This window comes from Podarcis liolepis (assembly GCF_965112155.1).
Source record: "Podarcis liolepis genome assembly, chromosome: 3".
Taxonomy (NCBI): Eukaryota; Metazoa; Chordata; class Lepidosauria; order Squamata; family Lacertidae; genus Podarcis; species Podarcis liolepis.
The window spans coordinates 71,772,046-71,792,035 of record NC_139557.1 but is presented as its reverse complement, the minus strand read 5'-3'; the positions used below and the strand labels follow the sequence as shown (position 1 = coordinate 71,792,035).

Here is a 19,990-nt window from a genome sequence, read left to right as displayed (position 1 = left end):
TGGAGGGTCTGTCATGCTGAAATTTTCTCTTGCATGCAACAAAGTTACAGGGCCCTGTCTTATTTTGTATATTGTCACGATTTCTGTCATATATTTGTAACTGGAGTCCCATGTGCTTTTATGACCTATCACTGGCATGTGAAAAGGAAAGGTTGGTCAGATATAACTCAAATGGTGAGCTGGTAATTCGTTCCCTATCCTCTGAACAGATGTACATAAGCAAAATGTATTCCCCCCCCTTTAAAAACAGCACTGTAAGTAAATGTAGGTTAGCTTACAGCTGTTCTGAGCTGTTCATCATCTTCCATTTATGAAAATGTGTCAGATGGTACGAGGCCAAACTCACAAAATGAATACTATTTTTAGCAGAACATCTCACAGTTGTGTAGTTTGTCAGATGTGCAATTTTACAGATTTAGGCTGTGTTCTTTGGTTTGCTTACCCTGAAGTAATCCCAGTGAAGTAAATAGGATTATTTTGGAGAATGGCTTTTCAGGATTCCTCTGTGAGATAGCAATGGAAAAGGCAGGGACATTAAGTCTTATGATTTTGAAACACCCCATCTGTGTGGAATGTGGCTGCTATTTTGAGAAATTCACTGAGCATTTGGTTCCTGTGTTGTATAAAACTGATTTAGACATTCATAAATAGAGCAGATGAAGTCTTCATGAGACTATACCGCTTTAGAATACATGTGGAAATTCATCTTTGTAGTGGCATTCTACTGGTTGTTGAAGATACACCTCTTTACCAAAGGCATCCCCTTGATCTCATGTTTCCTGTTTTAATTGTTGTGCTGTGATTTTTTATTGTATATTTTAGTAATGAACATTATATTTTAATTTTTTCATGCAATTGTTGTATTGTGTATTTTAATTATGGTGTATTTTTTAATTATCCTGTCCTTAGCACTGTGCAATTGGTTTTCATGATTTGTAAGCTGCTTAGAAGCTATCTGGGCATTAAGCAGTATATAAATAATATTTTATATTATGTTTCTAGTTGTTAAATCATAGGTTAAACTCTCATGGTTATGGGAAATATCTCAGGGAAACTTCCTTAATATTCAGAGAGGTAAGAGGTAATTTCTTTAGTGCAAGTATGAGAAAACTGTAGTGTTCAGATGTTGTTATGGTCTGGTATGCTGGGAGCACCATTTGACAGGGCACACTAGCTAATCTTGCTTTAATGGCAGTAAATTTGCACAGATAGTGCCTGGCCTGGTCCAAAGAGGGGGGGAGGCACTGGGTGTTTAGGTGAAAGCTGCCTTCAGGTATCACTGAGTAATGATAAAGAATGAAGTTGGGCTATATAAACAATTACCATGATCATGTAAATTGCTAAGGTAGAAATAAAATTTTAACTTTCACTATTGCTACACCGGCCTTTCTTCTCTATCAAGTATGAGAGAATGAATCCTCTGTTGAATGTTTATCATATATCTGATTTGGTGGTGATAAATATGATTTTGAGGTTAACAAATGTGATTTTGGGGTTATATGTGTGAACATAGCGTCCTTGATTTTCTGGAGTTTGGGTGTATTTGTTCATTTGCAGATTTATTTCCAGTGATGTGTCTCATCTTGAAAAATGCTTACTAACCTCCTGTGGATGTTAACAGATAAAATTGTTTTGGAAGAGTATAGAGATCCTCCAAAATTGAAAACGATTTTATGGTGCTTATATGGAAAGCTTTTGAAGCTAGGAGAAGATTGCTAAAACCAATAAAAAATACGTTAATGGGAAACTCTTGGGCATTTTATAATAAATATAGCCCTCTTGGGCGAAGGATGAGCAGCAGCACATTTATTTATTCCACAGCAACAGACTCTATATGTCTATTTCTGCCTCACTGAATGTAATCCTTGAGAGTCAACCATATAGACATATCCCTCTTTTTTATTATTATTTGGTTAAGATATTTGATAGAGGGGTGAGAAAAATCCAATTGTCACCTACAAATAACCCCAGGGATTTTCACAGGTTCAATCACATTTTTTTTTTCCTTTACAAATATCTGCAGGCTTTAGCTATTTCTGAAGCATTTCAGAATAGTGATGTCAACTTGCTGATTTTTAATGTGACATTCTCTTTAACCTCAGATTGCTTGGTCTCTCTCTCTCACCCACCCCACCCCCACCCCTTCACCGAAACTGAAAGTAATGGACTAACAGGCGAGCAAGCTAACTCAAGGTTTTCATAAGCAGGCAGTGAAAGATGTAGCTTTGCAATCCTCTATTGTGTCTGCAGGTAATTCCATATGCTAAAAAGCTTCTTGCATTCCTAGCCACTGGACTGTCTCTCAATACATTAATAACACCTGTCACGAGATTTTGAGATATACTCAAACAATTTATTTCCCAGTGGGGCTCTTATCTAAACAAGATCAGTCTTCATATCTTTCTCCGTTTAGCCAGGATTCTGTAGCAGCAACGTATTATCCATGGTTTGCTGTTCCTCAGTTGAGGGCCAGGGCTGGGGGAGGAAAGATGTACAGAATTATAATACCTCCCACCACAGCTTCTTTTTAATTGATTTCCCATCAAGTCCATACTGATAATATAAAGGGATGGGGAGAAAACACGGGTACAGTGCTGCCCCGCAAGACGAATGCCTCGCAAGACGAAAAACTCGCTAGATGAAAGAGTTTTCCGATTTTTGAGTCGTTCCACAAGACAAATTTCCCTATGGGCTTGCTTCACAAGACGAAACGTCTTGCGAGTTCTTGTGAGTTTGTTTCCTTTTTCTTAAAGCCGCTAAGCCGTTAATAGCCGCTAAGCCGTTAATAGCCGCTAAGCCGCTAAGCCACTAATAGCCGTGCTTCGCAAGACGAAAAAACCACAAGATGAAGAGACTCGCGGAACGGATTAATTTCGTCTTGCGAGGCACCACTGTATTGAGTTTTACCTCTCCCCTTTTCTTTGCCAAGGTACAACAATAGCTTTAGTAGCAGGGGTAATGGACAGTCAGGGGTATCAGGTTCTGTGTCAGATTCTCCTGAAAATGATACAAATTTGCTTTCGAAAAAGTAAACAGAGGTAGTGGGTGTATTTCATAGGAAGCTTCTTTATGCCACCCTTGCATCATCTAGCTCAGTATTGTCAGCACTGACTGGCAGCATCTCTCCATTGTTTCTGATAAAGTCTTTTCCTGCCCTTTCCTGGAGATTCTTGGGGCGGGGGTTTGAACCTGGACCTTTTGCATGCAGAGAATATGTTTCACCTCTGAACTACAGCCCCTCCCTTCCTGTTTTAATCAGATGGGTCTATTTGCTCACCTGCTTAAAAGAACTATCCCTTGCTACTGAGGAATTGTCTTCAGGGAGTTAGAATGTACTAAAACAACCCAGTAGATGTTTTGTTGGCTAGGTAAGAAACACGGCATTATCCATCCTCTCCTGTGCTCAACTCTGCATGTTGGGCTGGTGAGATGGGAACCTTATGGGGAGTTTGTTGAGTGCGTTCAACCAAAAGCTGCAGTGTATGTACCTCTATGTCAGGCAGGTTGAGGAGAAACTGCATTCCTAGCTGAGGGCTGGAAATGCCTCAGCATATTACCTGTGAGAAGAAGACTCTCTTCATTCCATTTCCTAAGTAGATTAAACAAACGTGAACTGTTTCTTTCTCAAAAGCCTTGTTAACACAAGCAAATGTAATATTGAGTACAGGTGGTGGTGGTGATTTTGGTGGAAGGCCCTGTCCACAGCCTACCCTTCATTCACGGGCTTTCTTCTTCTTCTTTTTTCTTTGCACATAATTGTGTGTCATCAAAGAAAACCACAAGATGGGATGAAGGCCCTGTGTCAAAACTAGGCTATACATGTATATCTGCTCCACTTTCAGTCAACTTTAGATAGAAAGAAGAAGTGAAGCTGCAATCCTAACCTCACTTACCTGGGACTGAAGTAAGCCCCACTGAATTCAATAGGACCTACTTCTGAGTAGACATGATTTCAGCCTAAGTGTGTTTGAGGGCATAGCTGGAAGCATTTGAACTGTTGGCAGAGTTATAATGAGGCCCCGCCTGTGATTGAATAAAACCCACAAGTATGAAAGTGGCTGTTCTCATGCAGTCCTCAACCTGTGTGCTTGGAAGTCAGCCCCACTGAGTTTAATGGCATCTGCTCCCAGTAAGTGAATGCAACAGGATTGCAGCCTCGGTTCTTCAGGGACTACATCAGCTACAGTTTCTGAGATCTGCTGAATATTCTGTCTGCTGCCTGTCTCTTTTTTATATAAATCAGAACAGCAAGTGGTCAACTAATAAGGATTAGTAGTGGGGAGGTTTTATTTAATTCAGTTTGTAAGCTGCTTTATTCTGCGAAAATCCCTTAAAACACTGAGATTATATTTTTAATGGTACCAACACACTACCTTGAAATCTACAGTGTATGAGGCTTTTTAAGGATATTTTGAAAGAAGATTATGCACGGAATATTTTGCTTCACTGAAGACAAAAGGACACACACTGAAATAAGGGGGACTTGCAAGTTAAGTGTAATTCGGATATTACCCCATACGGTGACTTCCAAATTATACTGGCTGTTTTAATTTATTGAGTGGCTGATAAGTTTATTCTTGAAAGGAAGCGAAAGACTTGAGCAGTTCATCCCTAATGACAATGATTGCTACTTTCCATTATATGGCAGGACATGTGCCATTGTGTAGCTTCCTCTTGGATGCACTGCCACTTAGAATCATAGACTCATAGAGCTGGAAGGGGCTCCAAGGGTCATCTAGTCCAGCCCCTTGCAATTCAGGAATCTCAGCTGAAGCATCCAATACAGATGGACATCCAACCTCTGCTAATGGGAACCTAATGGGTAGAAGCTGCAAATGCCACTATCTGTGACTAGGTGTCCTTTGGGACTAAGCTGAGAGAGGATGTCCCGGTTGGTTGGTTGGTTGGTTGGTTGGTTGGTTGGTTGGTTGATTGATTGACAGACTATCCCATATATATATATATATATATATATATATATCCCTTCACCCAAAGATCCTAGGGCAGTTCACAAGAGATAAATACAAAATGAGAATACAAATTACACAATGAAACAGAAACAAGAACAAAACAATAACCCCGCTCTCACAAACACGTTATAAAAATCATAGAATGTAAATCAGCCAAATGCCTGGTTGAGGAGAAACTGTTTCTCCTGACCCCTTAAGATATGTAATGTGTTTTTCATTTGTGATGCTATGGCCAGGCCCCCAAATTGCTTGCTGGAGTAATATCTCTGGTGCCTATATTTGGGGATGCAGTTATTACAGGACATGGTGTTCACATTAAGACCATATACTGACAGATCCAAAGCATGGCATTACATTGCAACTCTGCCTGCAGCTGCTGTTTGTTTTGCTGTCACAGGCCTTTATTTTCATCCTGAAATGAATAATGGATCATGAATGTTTGACCAGCAAGGCAATCAGTGGCATGCAGTGCTTGGTGTCCATCAATAAAAGTAGCTGTGTTTCTTATTGCCTTTCCTAGTGAAGGGTGGGAGCACACTTTATGGCAAAGAAGACTCTTATCCTGTGTCCTGTTCATGGTAGAAACTGCTGCAAGCTGTTTGGTCAGGGAAGGTTCTGAAGCTAGGTCACCATATTGTAAGGGTGGAAGAATAGACAATGTGTTGCCATGGATGTGAACTTGCACTATTGTGCCAGTGCAGGGATAATGTCAATGTAGGCCAACACCATAGCTTTAAAGTAGATGGCTTCCTGCAAAGAATCCTGGGAATTGTAGTTTGCCCCTAACAGAGCTACAATTTCCAGCATCCTTAATACATTATTGTTCCCCCAGGGAGGAAAGCCATGCTTTAGATGTATGGTTGGAATGAGACTATTGAGTTCCACTTGTGCAGCCGTTCATTCATCCTAAGGCTAATGATTGTGGGGGGTGGGGGGGATAGCATCTTGGCAGCATGTCCCTCCCCCAATTTACATGTGCTCATTATCATTATAATGAATCTCTAGAAAGAGCTTTTGATGGTCTTAATTCCATATACCGTATTGGCCTAAATATAAGCCTCACTTTTTCTCCAAATTCTGACCGTGAAAAGTTAAAGCGTGGCTTAAATCCGCGACCTTACAAAAATTGGCTTTTACGATATCACTGCTGAAACAGACATACGGTAAAACAGAACGGGTGTGAGTGCCTGCAGAATTTTAAGGGAGCAGCTTATGTTCGGGTATTGTCTTTTTTTCTTGTTCCCCCTTGAATTTTAAAGGTGCGGCTTATATTCGGGCCAATACAGTAATTCTGCTCAGGTTGAATTATGCATCACAAAACTGTTTTTGGAATTATGGCATAATATCACCAATGACTCTGTGGTTTATGTCCCCTCTCCAGTCCTCAGAAACATGTAGGATGTTATTGATGGAGACTGAATTACATATTGGCATTCTTTCTCCCCCCACTACCCTCCAGTCCTTGCTATTAAATTATTCACCCCTCTCCTCTCTGTGCAGTCTGTCTTAATTTAATTACAGTCCTAAAAATCGGTGTCATCATGTCTCGCGATAATCCTGTACAGCCATTGGTAAGACTCATCCTTCGTGCTAGCATGCTGATGTAGCAGATCTGAGAGGTCTTGGGGTGTAAGTTCTCTCTAGGCAGATGTTGTGTCTTTGTATGTTCCATATAAAGCATAGAAGACTGATAGCATGAAGCAAAGCTACATAGGAATAGCATGGCATAATAAAGACAAACTGCTTTATCCTTTTCCCCCTTTCCTTTTAGGAGCCCTGTGTTGGTATTCCAGTGCATACATCGCCATGTCATTTGCCTGGACTGTTTTCATTTATACTGTGTCACTATGCTGAACAATCGCCAGTTTATCCATGACCCTGACCTTGGCTACTCCCTCCCATGTGTGGGTAAGTCATCCAGTATTTTTCCCCTCTCATATTACTTGGCTTAAATAGTAGGCAGGAATTACTAGCTCAAATAACAAATATCTGTCACTCATTTTTTAAAAATAATAATCATGGAATAATGATTTGTCTTAGCATTTGCTTCTTTTGATGGACTGCCTGTTGGTTTCAGAAAAACTCCTCTAGTCCTGTTCTGCCTTTGCAGTGCTATATCTTGGTTCTAAAGGGCATTTCTTTTATAAGCATATGCATACATATTTTTTCACATTAGTATTTCATCATCATCAAGTGTTAAATGATGATAGCTATAAACTGCAGGGGGGGGGGATAGAAAAGAAAAGCTGAATGACCTCCACATGTCTTCTTTAGAGTCAAATAAGTTGTTAACTTCATTGGCCTATCTTCAACAGCTAATAGGAAAAGTATGTAACAGGAATTTCAAATAACCTTCCTGGCTGGTGAAGTTATCTCTGTTAATTACCACTGTGTTGAGTGCATGGCAGATCACCCGCAGCATTTGTTAGGTTGAGTATCCTTTCTGCTTGACTAGGGAGAGAAATGTGGATTAGAGGCATCAAAAATGGTTGATGATTGTGGAAAAAGGTGACATATCAGAAAAAAGCAAAACAGCAAAATGTTGATTCTTACACGCTGAGCAACGAAAATTGCAAAACAGCTAATTTTCTTTCTTGCTGTCAGGTGTCAAATTTGCTGGCAGTACCATGCCATATCCATGTTTTTGTGATACATTGAGCATGGCAATCCAAATAATTTATTTAATGCTGGATGAGCCACTTCTGGCAATGAATTTCCATCCTGTTTCTTAGAAGTATTGGATCCAGGAGAGGTGTAATGTTTTCTGTTTATTTTCATTATCTCCACTCATGTTAGTAATGGCCATGGATGAATTTCGAGCAGGCTCATTCTAACATTTATCAGAAGAGTTCCCACCTTAGGCATCAGCTTCCAGGAAGACACATGTACAGTTCATCAAATTCCAATTATTTAGTGGTTATCCTGTTTTAACCACTCCAGCAGAGGAGAAGTCATTGGGATTTTCTTCCCTGTGCTAAGTTTCAAGCTGACACTACTATTAAAATGGTTTGGGACTCACTGGGAAATTACTTCATGACATTAAAGAGTCAATGTATTGCACTTTTAATTGAAATTTTTGTTGTCATCATTGTTGCTATTCATATTTTAGTTCTGGTCCTTTTGCTCTGTTTAGTTGGCTACTACTTTGGGACAAAATATTTCTTGATAAAGATATCAGTATTCATTTACTGACATACTCCAGCAATCTATGGATTTTTTATTTTATTTTTTGCCTTACGTTTTTTATTCTCAGCTTGTTAAGTAGTAATTTAGCCTCAGCTATGTCTCAGCCCATGCATATCATCTGCTGTGGGTTTAACTAGATGTGACACTGAGTTCCAGGACACTTTCCATCATTTAAAAAGGAATAAAGAACAACAGTCTTATAGGTCTGTGATTGAAAGTCTAGGAACTACTGGTGAAACAACTGCTTACCCCACTTTTCCTCCTGCAGTTTGTTTGCTAGAAATACTGCCCTACCCCTGTTTTGCCCACCTTCAGAATAAAATATCTGGGGACCTCATATTTTTTTCTCTTCAGGCACAAAACTAGACAGCTGTGGGGATATTTTGTGTGGACAAGCAACAGAAGGGGAAAGAGTTAAGCCCACTCTGCCACTCTTCTGTTCCTGGCTGAATTTTTCAATTGCTGCTTTCCTTTAAAAAAAGGTGTAGTTGACACAATAGATTGATGCTTACCAAAGTAGCTGAGACTAATTTATCATTTTGCTTCCACATGGCTTCTTTTGTGGGAAATATAAACCAATATCTTTCTAAAGAGCATATGTCAAAATGCACCATTGTTAACATTATTCAGCAGCGGGGGGAAGCTGAAGACAGACCCAACAGAACTGATTGTTCCATAGTGAAGACTTTTCATTTCCATTACTTCTGAGTAGTTGAATATAGGATTGTAGTGTGTCAATAAAAAAACCCTCTAAAATTAGTTGGCTATTCATACTTGTTGTTGTTTGTATACCACCCTATACCCGCAGGTCTCAGGGTATACTTGTGATCTTACTCCTTAGAAACACTGACACCATGGTTGTTGTTGAAATTTATATACAACCCTTCATTTGAGGGTCACAGGGCAGTTTACAGTACAAAAATACAACAGTTTTGTTGTATTCTGGACATTACTTTCTAGATCTGTTTGAATTAAAATGGGGTTACTTCAGCTCCAGTCAAGCCACTGATAAGTCTTATTGGTGTCACTGAGGTTGGTCCCAGAAATGCTAAAAAATAATATTCCTCCATTCTCTTCAGTGCATATGGGTGCAAATACTGGAGGCAAAGTATCAGCTTTGTGTAGTTTGCTTAAATGTTAAAATTAACACTGTTCATTCTGGTGTTGTTATTTTGGGGAAATTATATAACATCATTATCATAGCCAGCGGTTTCCATTAACATTTGACTCTCTGTTTTTGATGCTATCAAGGGAATGATCAGATCTTGCTGGAGATACACAGTCATGGGGAAAAGAAAGTGCACCCTCTTTGAATTCTGTGGTTTTACATATAGCAATCATTTGTGCCTTAGCAAGTTTTAAAATTAGGTAAATACAACCTCAGATGAACAACGACATATGACATATTATACCATGTCATGATTTATTTAACAGAAATAAAGCCAAGATGGAGAAATCATGTCTGAAAAAACTAAGTACACTATTACTGCTTCCATAGGAATTAATAGGCTAAGTAGCGGACAGGGGCTGCTAATCAAATGTCCTTGCTTAATTGATCATCAGCAAGTGTGCCCAGCTCTATAAAAGCCGAAGTTTCTGCAGTTTGCTGGTCTGGAGCATTCAGGTGTGTTTTAACACAATGCCAAGGAGGAAAGACCACACAATGCTCTTAGGGAAGCAAGTGCTGCTGCCCATGAAACTAGGAAGGGTTCTAGGCCACCTTCAACCAATTTTAAGTCCATCATTCTACAGTGAGAAAGATTGTTCAGAAGTGGGAAGCATTCAAGACAGTTACCAATCTTCTCAGGAGTGGACGTCCCAACAAATTCACCCCAAGGTCAGACAGTGCAATGCTTAGAGAGATTGGGGGGGGGGGGAGTTATGTCTCAGGCTCTACAGGCCTCAGTTCGCATGTTAAATGTTAAAGTTCATGACAGTTCAATGAGAAAAAAACTGAACAAGTACAGTTTGTTTTGAAGAGTTTCCCGGAGAAAGCCTCCTCTCTCTAAAAAGAACATGGCAGCACAGCTTTGGTTTGCAAAGTTGCATCTGAACAAACCACAAGACTTCTGGATCAATGTCCTTTGGACAGAATGAGACCCAAGTAGAGATGTTTGACAATAATGCACAATACCACATTCAGCAAAAACCAAACACAGCATATCAGCACAAGCACCTCATACCAACTGTCAGGCACAGTGGTGGGGGGGTGATGATTTGGGCGTGTTTTGCAGCCACGGGACCTGGGAACTTTGCAGTCATTGAGCTGACCATGAACTCCTCTCTATACCAAACTATTCTATAGTCAAATGTGGGGCCATCTGCCCAACAGCTGAAGCTTGGCCAAAATTGGGTCATGCAACAGAACAAGGATTCCAAGCACACCAACAGAATGACTGAAAAAGAACAGAATCAAGGTGTCGCAATGGCCCAGTCAAAATCCAGATCTCAGCCCAATTGAAATGCTGTGCGGAACCTTAAGAGAGCTGTGCATAAACAAATGCCAGCAAACCTCAATGAACTGAAGCAACGTTATAAAGAAGAATGGGCCAAAATTCCTCCACAACAATGTCAAAGTGCAAGTAGATAAATAGGTACTGCTTGTGGCGGGAAGGTAAATGGCATTTCCGAGCGCTGCTCTGCTTCGGCAGAAGTGGCTTAATCATGCTGGCCACATGACCCGGAAGCTGTACGCCGGCTCCCTTGGCTAGTAAAGTGAGATGAGCACCGCAACCCCAGAGTCGTCCGTGACTGGACCTAACGGTCAGGGGTCCCTTTACTGCTGCTAAAAGTGGTTCTACAAGCTATTGAATCATAGGGTGTCCTTAGTTTTTCACACATGACTTTTCAATTTTGGCTTTATTTCTGTTAAATAAATCATGACACAGTGTAATATGCCATGTGTTATTGTTAATCTGAGGTTGTATTTACCTAATTTTAGGACCTGCTAAGGAACAGATGATTGTTATTATGTCTTCGTATGTAAAACCACTGAATTTTTCCCATGACTGTATATATATCTGGATAAATCTAGAGGTCAAAAACCCTTCAGGAAAATAACAGGATTTACTTCATTGGATCGCTGTAACTGAGAACAGAGATGTGTTTCATAGATGCATAGTAATTTGAGCATGAAATATGTAGTGAAAAATGTATTTTGTACAAATAGCATTTTTCAAATCAATTTTGTAACTTGTGTGCCTTAATGGCAGGGTCATTACACATAGGGTGCTTCCAGACATGGATGATTTAGTAGCACACAGTCATTTCGGTTCTGCTTTAAGATGGAAATGGAATAGCAACTCTTTTTCCAGACTTCTAGAATCTGTCATCAAGTGGACAGACCTTTTTCCCCTGCTCCAAATGTGAGGGGAGTGGAGTAATTTTCATTGGGACCACTACGTTTATTTATTCCATAAAGTTTATACACCACTTGGTTGTAAAAAATACTACTCAAAGCAGTTTCACCCATTATGTGTGGAGAAAATGTAGGATACTCCCCCTTGCTGCGTTTCCAAGCATGATCCTGTTACCCATTAGCTTCAGTTTAGGAAGGAAAAAGAAAATGTATATAAAGATAATGATGATATTTGGAAGAGGAAGGATTAAAGTGATTAAGCTGATTCTTAGAAAGGAAAGACATCATAGAGAACATTTATTTATTCTCTTTATAAAGTAGTGATTGGCCAAACAACCTGTTGAACAGCTGTGTGATGTATGTGTTTTAGAAAGAAAGCTGAACAGAGGGGAAATGTTGTGATCACTGTGTCATGTAGATGCCCTATTAAAAGTGAGTGGGTGGGGGGGGACATAGCTGTTCTACAGTAGATGTCTCCTTTGGAAGCAACCATAGATTAGAGCCCAGATAACAAATATTTCTCATATTATTTCAGATTAATATGTGAATACCAGGTTTCCCAATCTACCTTCCCTCACTTTGTGCACATTACTCTGCCCCTTCTTGCTCCGGCTTTCATTCTTTCCTGGGCCTTTTGGCTGCCATTGGCTGAACACCCTCTGCCTGCTCCACTATTTGTGACATTAGGACAGCTGAAACAATAATTGCCAGAGGCTTCAGTATCACCACAAATCCCTTACGGTGAATGTAATGTGATATATGTGTGTGTGTGCGCGTGCACTGTGCTCCATAACTGGCATACCTGAATGTGGAGATCTAAGTTACAATCTGATAGATTGCCTAGAAAAATACTACCTGGTGTAGGGTTGTTTTCTATAGATAGTCCAGCAAGTATTGTTTAGAATTTATGAGGACATAAGATGCTGCTTTATACTTATTATCCTTCTAGCCTACTATTGTCTACTCTGACTGGCAGAGGCTTTCCATGGTATCAAGCAGAGAGGGGTGTTTCCCATCACCTGCTCTCTGACTCTGTAGATGTGTGATACCAGGACTGAACCCACAATCTTCCATGTGTAAAGCATGTACTGAGTGATGAGCCCTACCCACTCCTTCGGAGGGTTAAAATTCATTAGACAATATCCAATCATGTCAATTCAGAATTCAATTCAGATGTCAGGGCTTCTACTTGCTGGAACACCAATATTTTACAATAGCTGGTCTGATTATTTAAAACAGAGCTATGATTTAAACCCATTCTGTGTGTAGATACTGAGACTTTGCACCTAGGAGCAAAACCCACTACAAAATAGTTTTCTCGTCTTATGGTAACTAAACTCTATCCCATTTCTCTTTATGGTGTCTTGAATTAATGAGTCTTCATGCATAGATATTTCCATGAGTACTGACCTCTAAATATCTTTGAAATAATTAATAAGGTGCTTAGAGGGATAGGCTTGCATATGCATGAAAGCACATTTATGGTTATTTAGCTAGTAGAAAGGGCACTGAAATTTCATCTGAAAAAAATGACACTTACAGAAAACCACACAGCGTATTTTAACACGAACCCTACCACTTTCCATTAAAAAGGGGTGGGGGAAGGATGATAACTATGTGGGGTTATAGCCCACAAGGGAGTATAAACATGTCATGGAGCTGGAATGCCAAGAGAAGAATGGTGAGGCTAAGAATTGCAAGCTTTTACATTGCTGCAAGCATTTTGCAAAAATGGCTCTACGTCCATTTACGCCTGAAGAGTTCATCATATTTTGTGACGTATTCTAAAGAGATCGGAGAAAAAGAAGCTATTCCCATCAGAACTGTAAAATGCTTTTTGTATCTTGAGGTGATCTCTATATTATCACAGATAAATAAAGTTACCTCTAGTTGCTGTTGGGACTATTATTAAAAATTGTGAGGGGGGCGGCACACACACTTCTTTAAGAGCAATATAAGAACACTCCTGGGAATTGGTTCCTATGTGAGTATCCTATAACAACAAGTTATAATTGGTGGTGGGTTCTCAAGCCCCTGGTCTCTGCTAACAGGAGCTTTCTTTGGATTCAGTCCAATAATTGCCATCCTCAATTTTTCACCATCTTACATAAGGACCTCATATATTGGGCAGTTTCACTGCCAGAAGAATTGAGAGGTAAAGTAGCCTGAGCTGATAGGATATAGCAAAGCCATTGAGGGAAAGTGGAAATTAAAATGCATGGTGCCACATACAGTTCCTAATGCATGGTGGCTGTGGGATCAGAGGCATGGATACTGCATTCCCATGGCAGAAAAAGGTTAGTCATCAATAGGTTTGCAGCTAAGTCAATACATTGCTGAACCCATTGCTGAGTAACCTTAACTCTTCAACCTTCGTATTTAAATCATTGGGACACACTCCTCACCTATATAACTATTCAGGATTAAACGGATGCAAAAGGGTTTTTAGCTTTCTTCCTGACATATTTCCCATTCTTTCCAGTGTTCAAGGGGTGAGGGTTGATGCTTACCCAGCCAGAATGATGCCAGTCACACACAAGAGGGAAGTAGGAGCATGTTTGGGAGAAACAAGAGCTTTGCAAAAGTGGGCAAAATCCTCACAAAACAGCTGAAACAGAACTATGCATGTGTCAAAATCTGTGTGTGACTATCTCCTTTCATCCAAACAAAATTAAATCTGCAATAATGTTCCCCTGGTTTCTCAGTGCATCCCTCCTTAGGTTGGGTATTTGTGAATATGGTCAATTTCAGTGCTTCTCTGTCTCTTACTTTTGCTATCTTAAATTTAAGTCATCCCATTTCCACAGCAGTTTGAATGTGTGTGTGTGTTAAAATTCAACATTTTAGTGTGAATTTCTCCCAATGTACACATGTTTGTATGCAATTGTGCCTAGTATACACATTTTTTGCAAAGGAATTTCCCCTAATATAATGCATTTGTGTGTGTTATTTTCACTGACATATGAGTAAGTTTCCAAGCATATGCATTTATGTAAACATTACTTGGCTGGAGAATTCATAGAATCATAGATCATAGAATCATAGAGTTGGAAGAGACCACAAGGGCCATCGAGTCCAACCCCCTGCCAAGCAGGAAACACCATCAGAGCACTCCTGACATATGGTTGTCAAGCCTCTGCTTAAAGACCTCCAAAGAAGGAGACTCCACCACACTCCTTGGCAGCAAATTCCACTGTCAAACAGCTCTTACTGTCAGGGTTTGTATTGCAAAATTCAGAAAAGTGCATATTTTGAAGGAAGGCTGTTTCAGTTTGTGTATTGTTTCAAAAAGAGTGAATTAGGTAAGCTGGTATACAATGTGAACTGAATTGAATTTTTCCCCATCCTTACCTCAGACCTGAGCAGTCTCCTGGCTGAGAAGGATGAGGTTTGAAGGCAGAGATTGGCCCCAATGCCTGCTTTCAAAGTATCCCTTTGAGCATTTTATATCTGCACCTTCAAAACCTCTCAGCGTGACCCTTCTCAGACAAGGAGGCTGCCCAGAGCTGAGTTCAGAAAGTACAACCTCCTTGTTTATGTATTATTTCAACTGTACAGTCCACCCTTCCTCTCCAAAGAGAGCCCAGGTAGCTCACAATAATAAAAAATGCATTAAAATTAAAATAACACTATAAACAAATTGCAAAAAACAGTTTGGGTTCAGAAGGTATCCTAACATGTGTTTTCTATGTGGTTTTCGCTCTCCCTTTTAATCAAACTGAAGATAGCCCACCAGCCATGTATGGTGGCCCAAAGGGGACTCAATAAGCTCCATTTTTGTTTCATGTCTGAAATTCATAAAGTTACGGGGGGGGGCTGTCAAATATCTGGCATAGCAAATGCATGGATAATAGGCTGTGTTTCATTAGATAAGGCACAGGCTATGGTATATGCAGGCCTGGTTTATATGCTCATTTTAAAAAGATATTTTTAATCACGAAATCCCTCGTAATTCTTCTGTGGTTCATGTTCTCTTGAATATGCTTCAATATGATGAAAAAGAAAATGTTCAATAGTATAAACCCAGAGTTTATCTGTTTTTCAGCACATGGACAAGAACACTAGACTAGACTGGAAATAATTTAAATGGTCATACTGTCCATTTTGCATTAGTGGGTTTTTTAAAAAAAGAAAGAAATAAGTTTTTAATGACATATAAATATTTTTGGCATCATTTTATTTAAGACAGCTTAAATAATGGGCATTGTGGGAAACATAAAAGCAGAAGGAAAATATGCTTCGAGAAGAAGCAGCTATTAATGAGCAAATTCGCCCAACGTAGTAACTACATTTTCTTGAATTTATTTTGTTCACTTACTTGCAATGATATACTAAATTGGTTCACACGGATAAAAAGCAAAGAAAAGCACGGTTTTGAGGGCAATGAATCAAACTAGTTTTAGTTGCCTATAGAATGCTGTTTACAGCTCATCTAAAATGGCAGTTGCTGGCAAATTAAAACAAGTGAATAGAAGAGAAATTTCTAGCCCCCACTACATTTGTGTTTTCTCAACCCCGCTGCCCCAAAACAGTAAGAGTGGTGGGCAAAAAATGGCATGGACATTTCAGTGGTGACACGTCTTAATGGAACTTCCCCCTATAGGGTGGGTCTTTGGCCCCCTCTTTATATCATTTTAAATGAGCCTTAAAAACTTACGTCTTTTAGTCTGCTTTCAGTTGCTGGCACCCATCTGTGTTTTTTAAAAAAAATATTATTGTTCTGTGTTTTATCCTTACTGGTCTCAATCAGGATGTTTTTACGCTGCTATTTTATTTAATGTTTTAAATGTGTTTAATAATTCACATGGTTTTATGACTGTTTACGTTGTATTTATATTGGTTTGGTTATGTTTTATGTAAACCACTTTGTAGAAGCTTAGAAGCTTTAACCAGGAGAGTGGGATGTTAATACTTAAATAAATGATATACACAACCATAAAAAGTCATCCATTCAGACTCAGGTTTTAATTTGCCTTCTTTAATTTGCTGGCTTTTAATGAAGGTGTCTTTATGTACAGTTAAATTACCATCTCCATTTTCTAAGTTAAGGTGAGCTCCTGGAAATTTATTTATTTAAATGAAGGCATCTAATCTTCCCTCTATTAGAATTCCTAATGGTTCATATGTGAGACGGTTCCATAAGCAGGAATAGTGTTCAGCTGGGAAAACCATCACCAGGTGCTTTTAGTTATAACTTGTCTCCAGTAGACAAACTCCAGAGACCATTTGGGCTATGTGCATAGGCTTGTAAACCTTCAATTAATATTCCTAGACTTACTTTTTGAGCTTTGGTCTCTTGCATGGCATCGTTGCCACATCTCAGAACTGATGAAGAATGTTCTCCTTTGACTATGAGTTGACTTTAATTAAATTTCTGTGCCTGGAAAGTGAAAATCTAATTTTCTTTTTGACATTTTCTATATTACTACTTAGACAAAATTATGAAAATAATTAATCCCTGTGAAGCAGACAGCAGCATTATAAGAGGTACAAAATATTGCATATAAATAATACCACTAATCACCAATCTGTTATAATTTATTGATGTAAGTGCTTATTACAAATCTTAAATCAAATTTGTTCTTGATGTAGAGAATCTGCCAAACTACTGCAAAAAGTAGCTGGATATCAGTAAATGATTTTACAGCTACTTTGAATCATTTTTACGCCTGTAAAAAATCAGTTTATGTGACTGTTTCCCATCTTCTTCCAAAATATAAGCAAATATGATTGATGAGTTGTCCCACATAACATTGAGGAAACATTTGAATGCTCACTTTCAGCTTTCTGTTTCAAATGTTGTCCAGGCTAGAAGAGGATGGGAATGTTAGCAGCATATATTTATGAAGCTAACTTATACTGAGGTAGATCATCAATACTTCTAGTAAAGTATCTTAAAGTATCTGCACCTAATTTGTTGCTTTAGCCCAAAATCAAAATTATTGCACATAGATATAATGTGGCATAAAATATCTTTGGGGATCACCTCTTTGCACACAAACCAGCCTGCACATTAAGTCCATCTTAGAGGCCATTTTCATAGACCCTGAGGATCATCTAGTTCAACCCCTGCAATGCTGAAATCTCAATTAGATCCTACATGGCAAATGGCCATCTAAGTTCTGCTTAAAAACCTCCAAGGAAGGAGAGTCTACCACCTCTCATGGGAGTCTGTTCCACTGTCAAAGAGTTCTGACTGTCAGAAAGAGCTTTCTTATGTTTAGTTGGAATCTCTTTTCTTGGAACTTGAATCTATTGGTTCTCCAGAGCAAGAGAAAACAAGCCTGCTCCATTTCCCATGTGGCAGCCATTTAGATATTTGAAGTTGGCTATCATATCTTGTCTCAGTCCTCTTATTCAGGCTGTTGTTATTTAGTCATTTGGCCATGTCCAACTCTTCGTGACCCCATGGACGAGGGCACACCAGGCACTCCTGTCTTCCACTGCCTCCCGCAGTTTGGTCAAACTCATGTTAGTAGCTTTGAGAACTACAACAGGTTCTCTGTTGAAGGTACTAGCCAGGGAAAGGGTCCTTTGGGTTGTGGCCTTCTCCCTTCAGAACACTGTTTTCAGGAAAGCAATCCAGCTGCCAAATCTCATGTCTTTTTTTAGTGCTGGATCAAATAGTGCAGTAGTGGTGTGTTTGCACCTGTATTTGATTGGAATTAGAATTGGATCAAAAATGTCAAAGGCTTCCACCCACATAGGAGGTAAATGGGACCCATAGCACTTTCCTTGTTTGCTGCATCCTGGTTGAATTGGTTTTATTTCGCTGTTATGATTTTATGCTCTTGCTGTTTTGCTGTTTTTTAATTGTTTATATGTGGTTTAATTGTTTGTTTCTGATTTGTTAGCTGCTCTGGGAGCAGAAATACCGAGGAATGAGATATATTTCCTCCATACCCAGTAAGCAAATAAACTATGCATATTGGTTGTATTGATAGTGCTCCATGCACTGGTCATAGTCCCAAGCTGCTTCTGTTTGGGTATGTTGAAGGGAAAAGCAGTACTAGCTTCAGATCAGGACATATGTGGCTTTGTCCCTGGAAGAGCACTGCAGCCCCTAGTGGAGAAATGTTCACATTGCATATACATGCACGACAAATGTTTTGAAATAAAAAGCACGTCAAAAGGCAAATCTCATTGATTTTAACTTCCTAAAGAGATGCATATTCAAGTGTACAAATGAGAAGCGATAGCTTTCCACTTACTTCATACTGATATATGAGCGTCAGAGCCATTAGCCCACTATTTAAGTACCTTAGAAAGTCTCTTTCTTAATTTCCAGTTCAGCAAGTACTCAGGTTCATGAGTGGCTCTGTTGAATATGCCTAAGTGTGTTTCAGAAGCAGATCAGACAATGAGAGACTGGAAAAAATGGATCATTGTTGTTCCATGGGTACCAAAATGCCTCCTTAGCAAGTATAAGGGGAAAAAGGAGAAAAAAGAAGAGCAATGAAATGAATTTATTTGAAACTAGGGTGTGGGTGTGGGTGTGCGCGCGCGCACGTGCACATGTTTTCAACAGCGTGAGGAAAGACATCAGAATTTGGAACAGAATTGTTGACAGGCATTTGATGGAATATAATATAATATAATAGGAGGGTCCAAATTACATGCACCTCCAGCAACAAGGGAGATGCTTCTGATGGGACAATTCCACATCACTAGGAAGTATCCAAATGAATAAGCTACATTCACCATTCTAATTTAGAACATGAACATACTTCAATCAACAGAACCCGCACTGTTAACAGTGCCACATAATACCCATTCCACAATTGTAATAGTTTGAGCTTTTAGTGTGGCAGCACCTACACATTGGAACCCCCTGCCTATTGATATCAGGCAAGCTCCTTCAGTGTACTCTTTCTGGTGCCTGCTAAAAACATTCTTATTCAGACAAGCCTACCCAGATGTTTATAAAGTTGCTGCGAGTTTTAAGTCTATTGTCATTTAAACTTTTGAGAAGAATTAAATTATTACTGTTAATTTTTCTTAGTGATAATTTTCTTGTTTTATTTTGAGGTTGTCTTTTCTTAAAAAAAACAACAACAATCAAGCAGTGTACAAAATTTTATGAAATAAATAAAATAGGACAGAATGACATATTGTTTTATTTGAATCCAGTGGTAACTCAGCAACTTTCTTAGATTAACTTGGAGTGCCTGATGTTAGCACCTTGAAATTGGCTCTGTGTGACATTCTTGAGATGCTGCTTTCTCTTCTTTCTTTAGATATATTCTGGCTCTGGATGTTGTTTGATACACAGATAAGTGGATACATTAATACCTTGCATTTCCGCTATTTATGCAGCCACTGTATTTTCCAAAGCAGAATCCTCACAGGGAAGGTGTGCATGCAGCTTACACATCTCCCCTAAATGAGTTCCCCATTGTACAATGCATTGACAGTGCAATTTAACATTAAGACTCGACCCTGGATTAGACCAGAGTGCATCTAGTCTCCAGCATTC

The 19,990-nt window shown here is 39.3% G+C and overlaps 1 protein-coding gene across 4 annotated transcripts in view; it reads left to right on the top strand.

The window, feature by feature from the left end:
* The window catches only part of PRKN (parkin RBR E3 ubiquitin protein ligase), a 618,246-nt gene that overhangs the window by 402,440 nt on the left and 195,816 nt on the right, over nt 1-19,990 (top strand). For all 4 annotated transcript variants that reach the window (XM_083496542.1, XM_083496543.1, XM_083496541.1 and 1 more), the window contains one exon: nt 6,742-6,878. In XM_083496542.1, the coding sequence (XP_083352668.1) occupies nt 6,742-6,878 (137 nt within the window). The remainder of the gene's footprint in view (nt 1-6,741; nt 6,879-19,990) is intronic.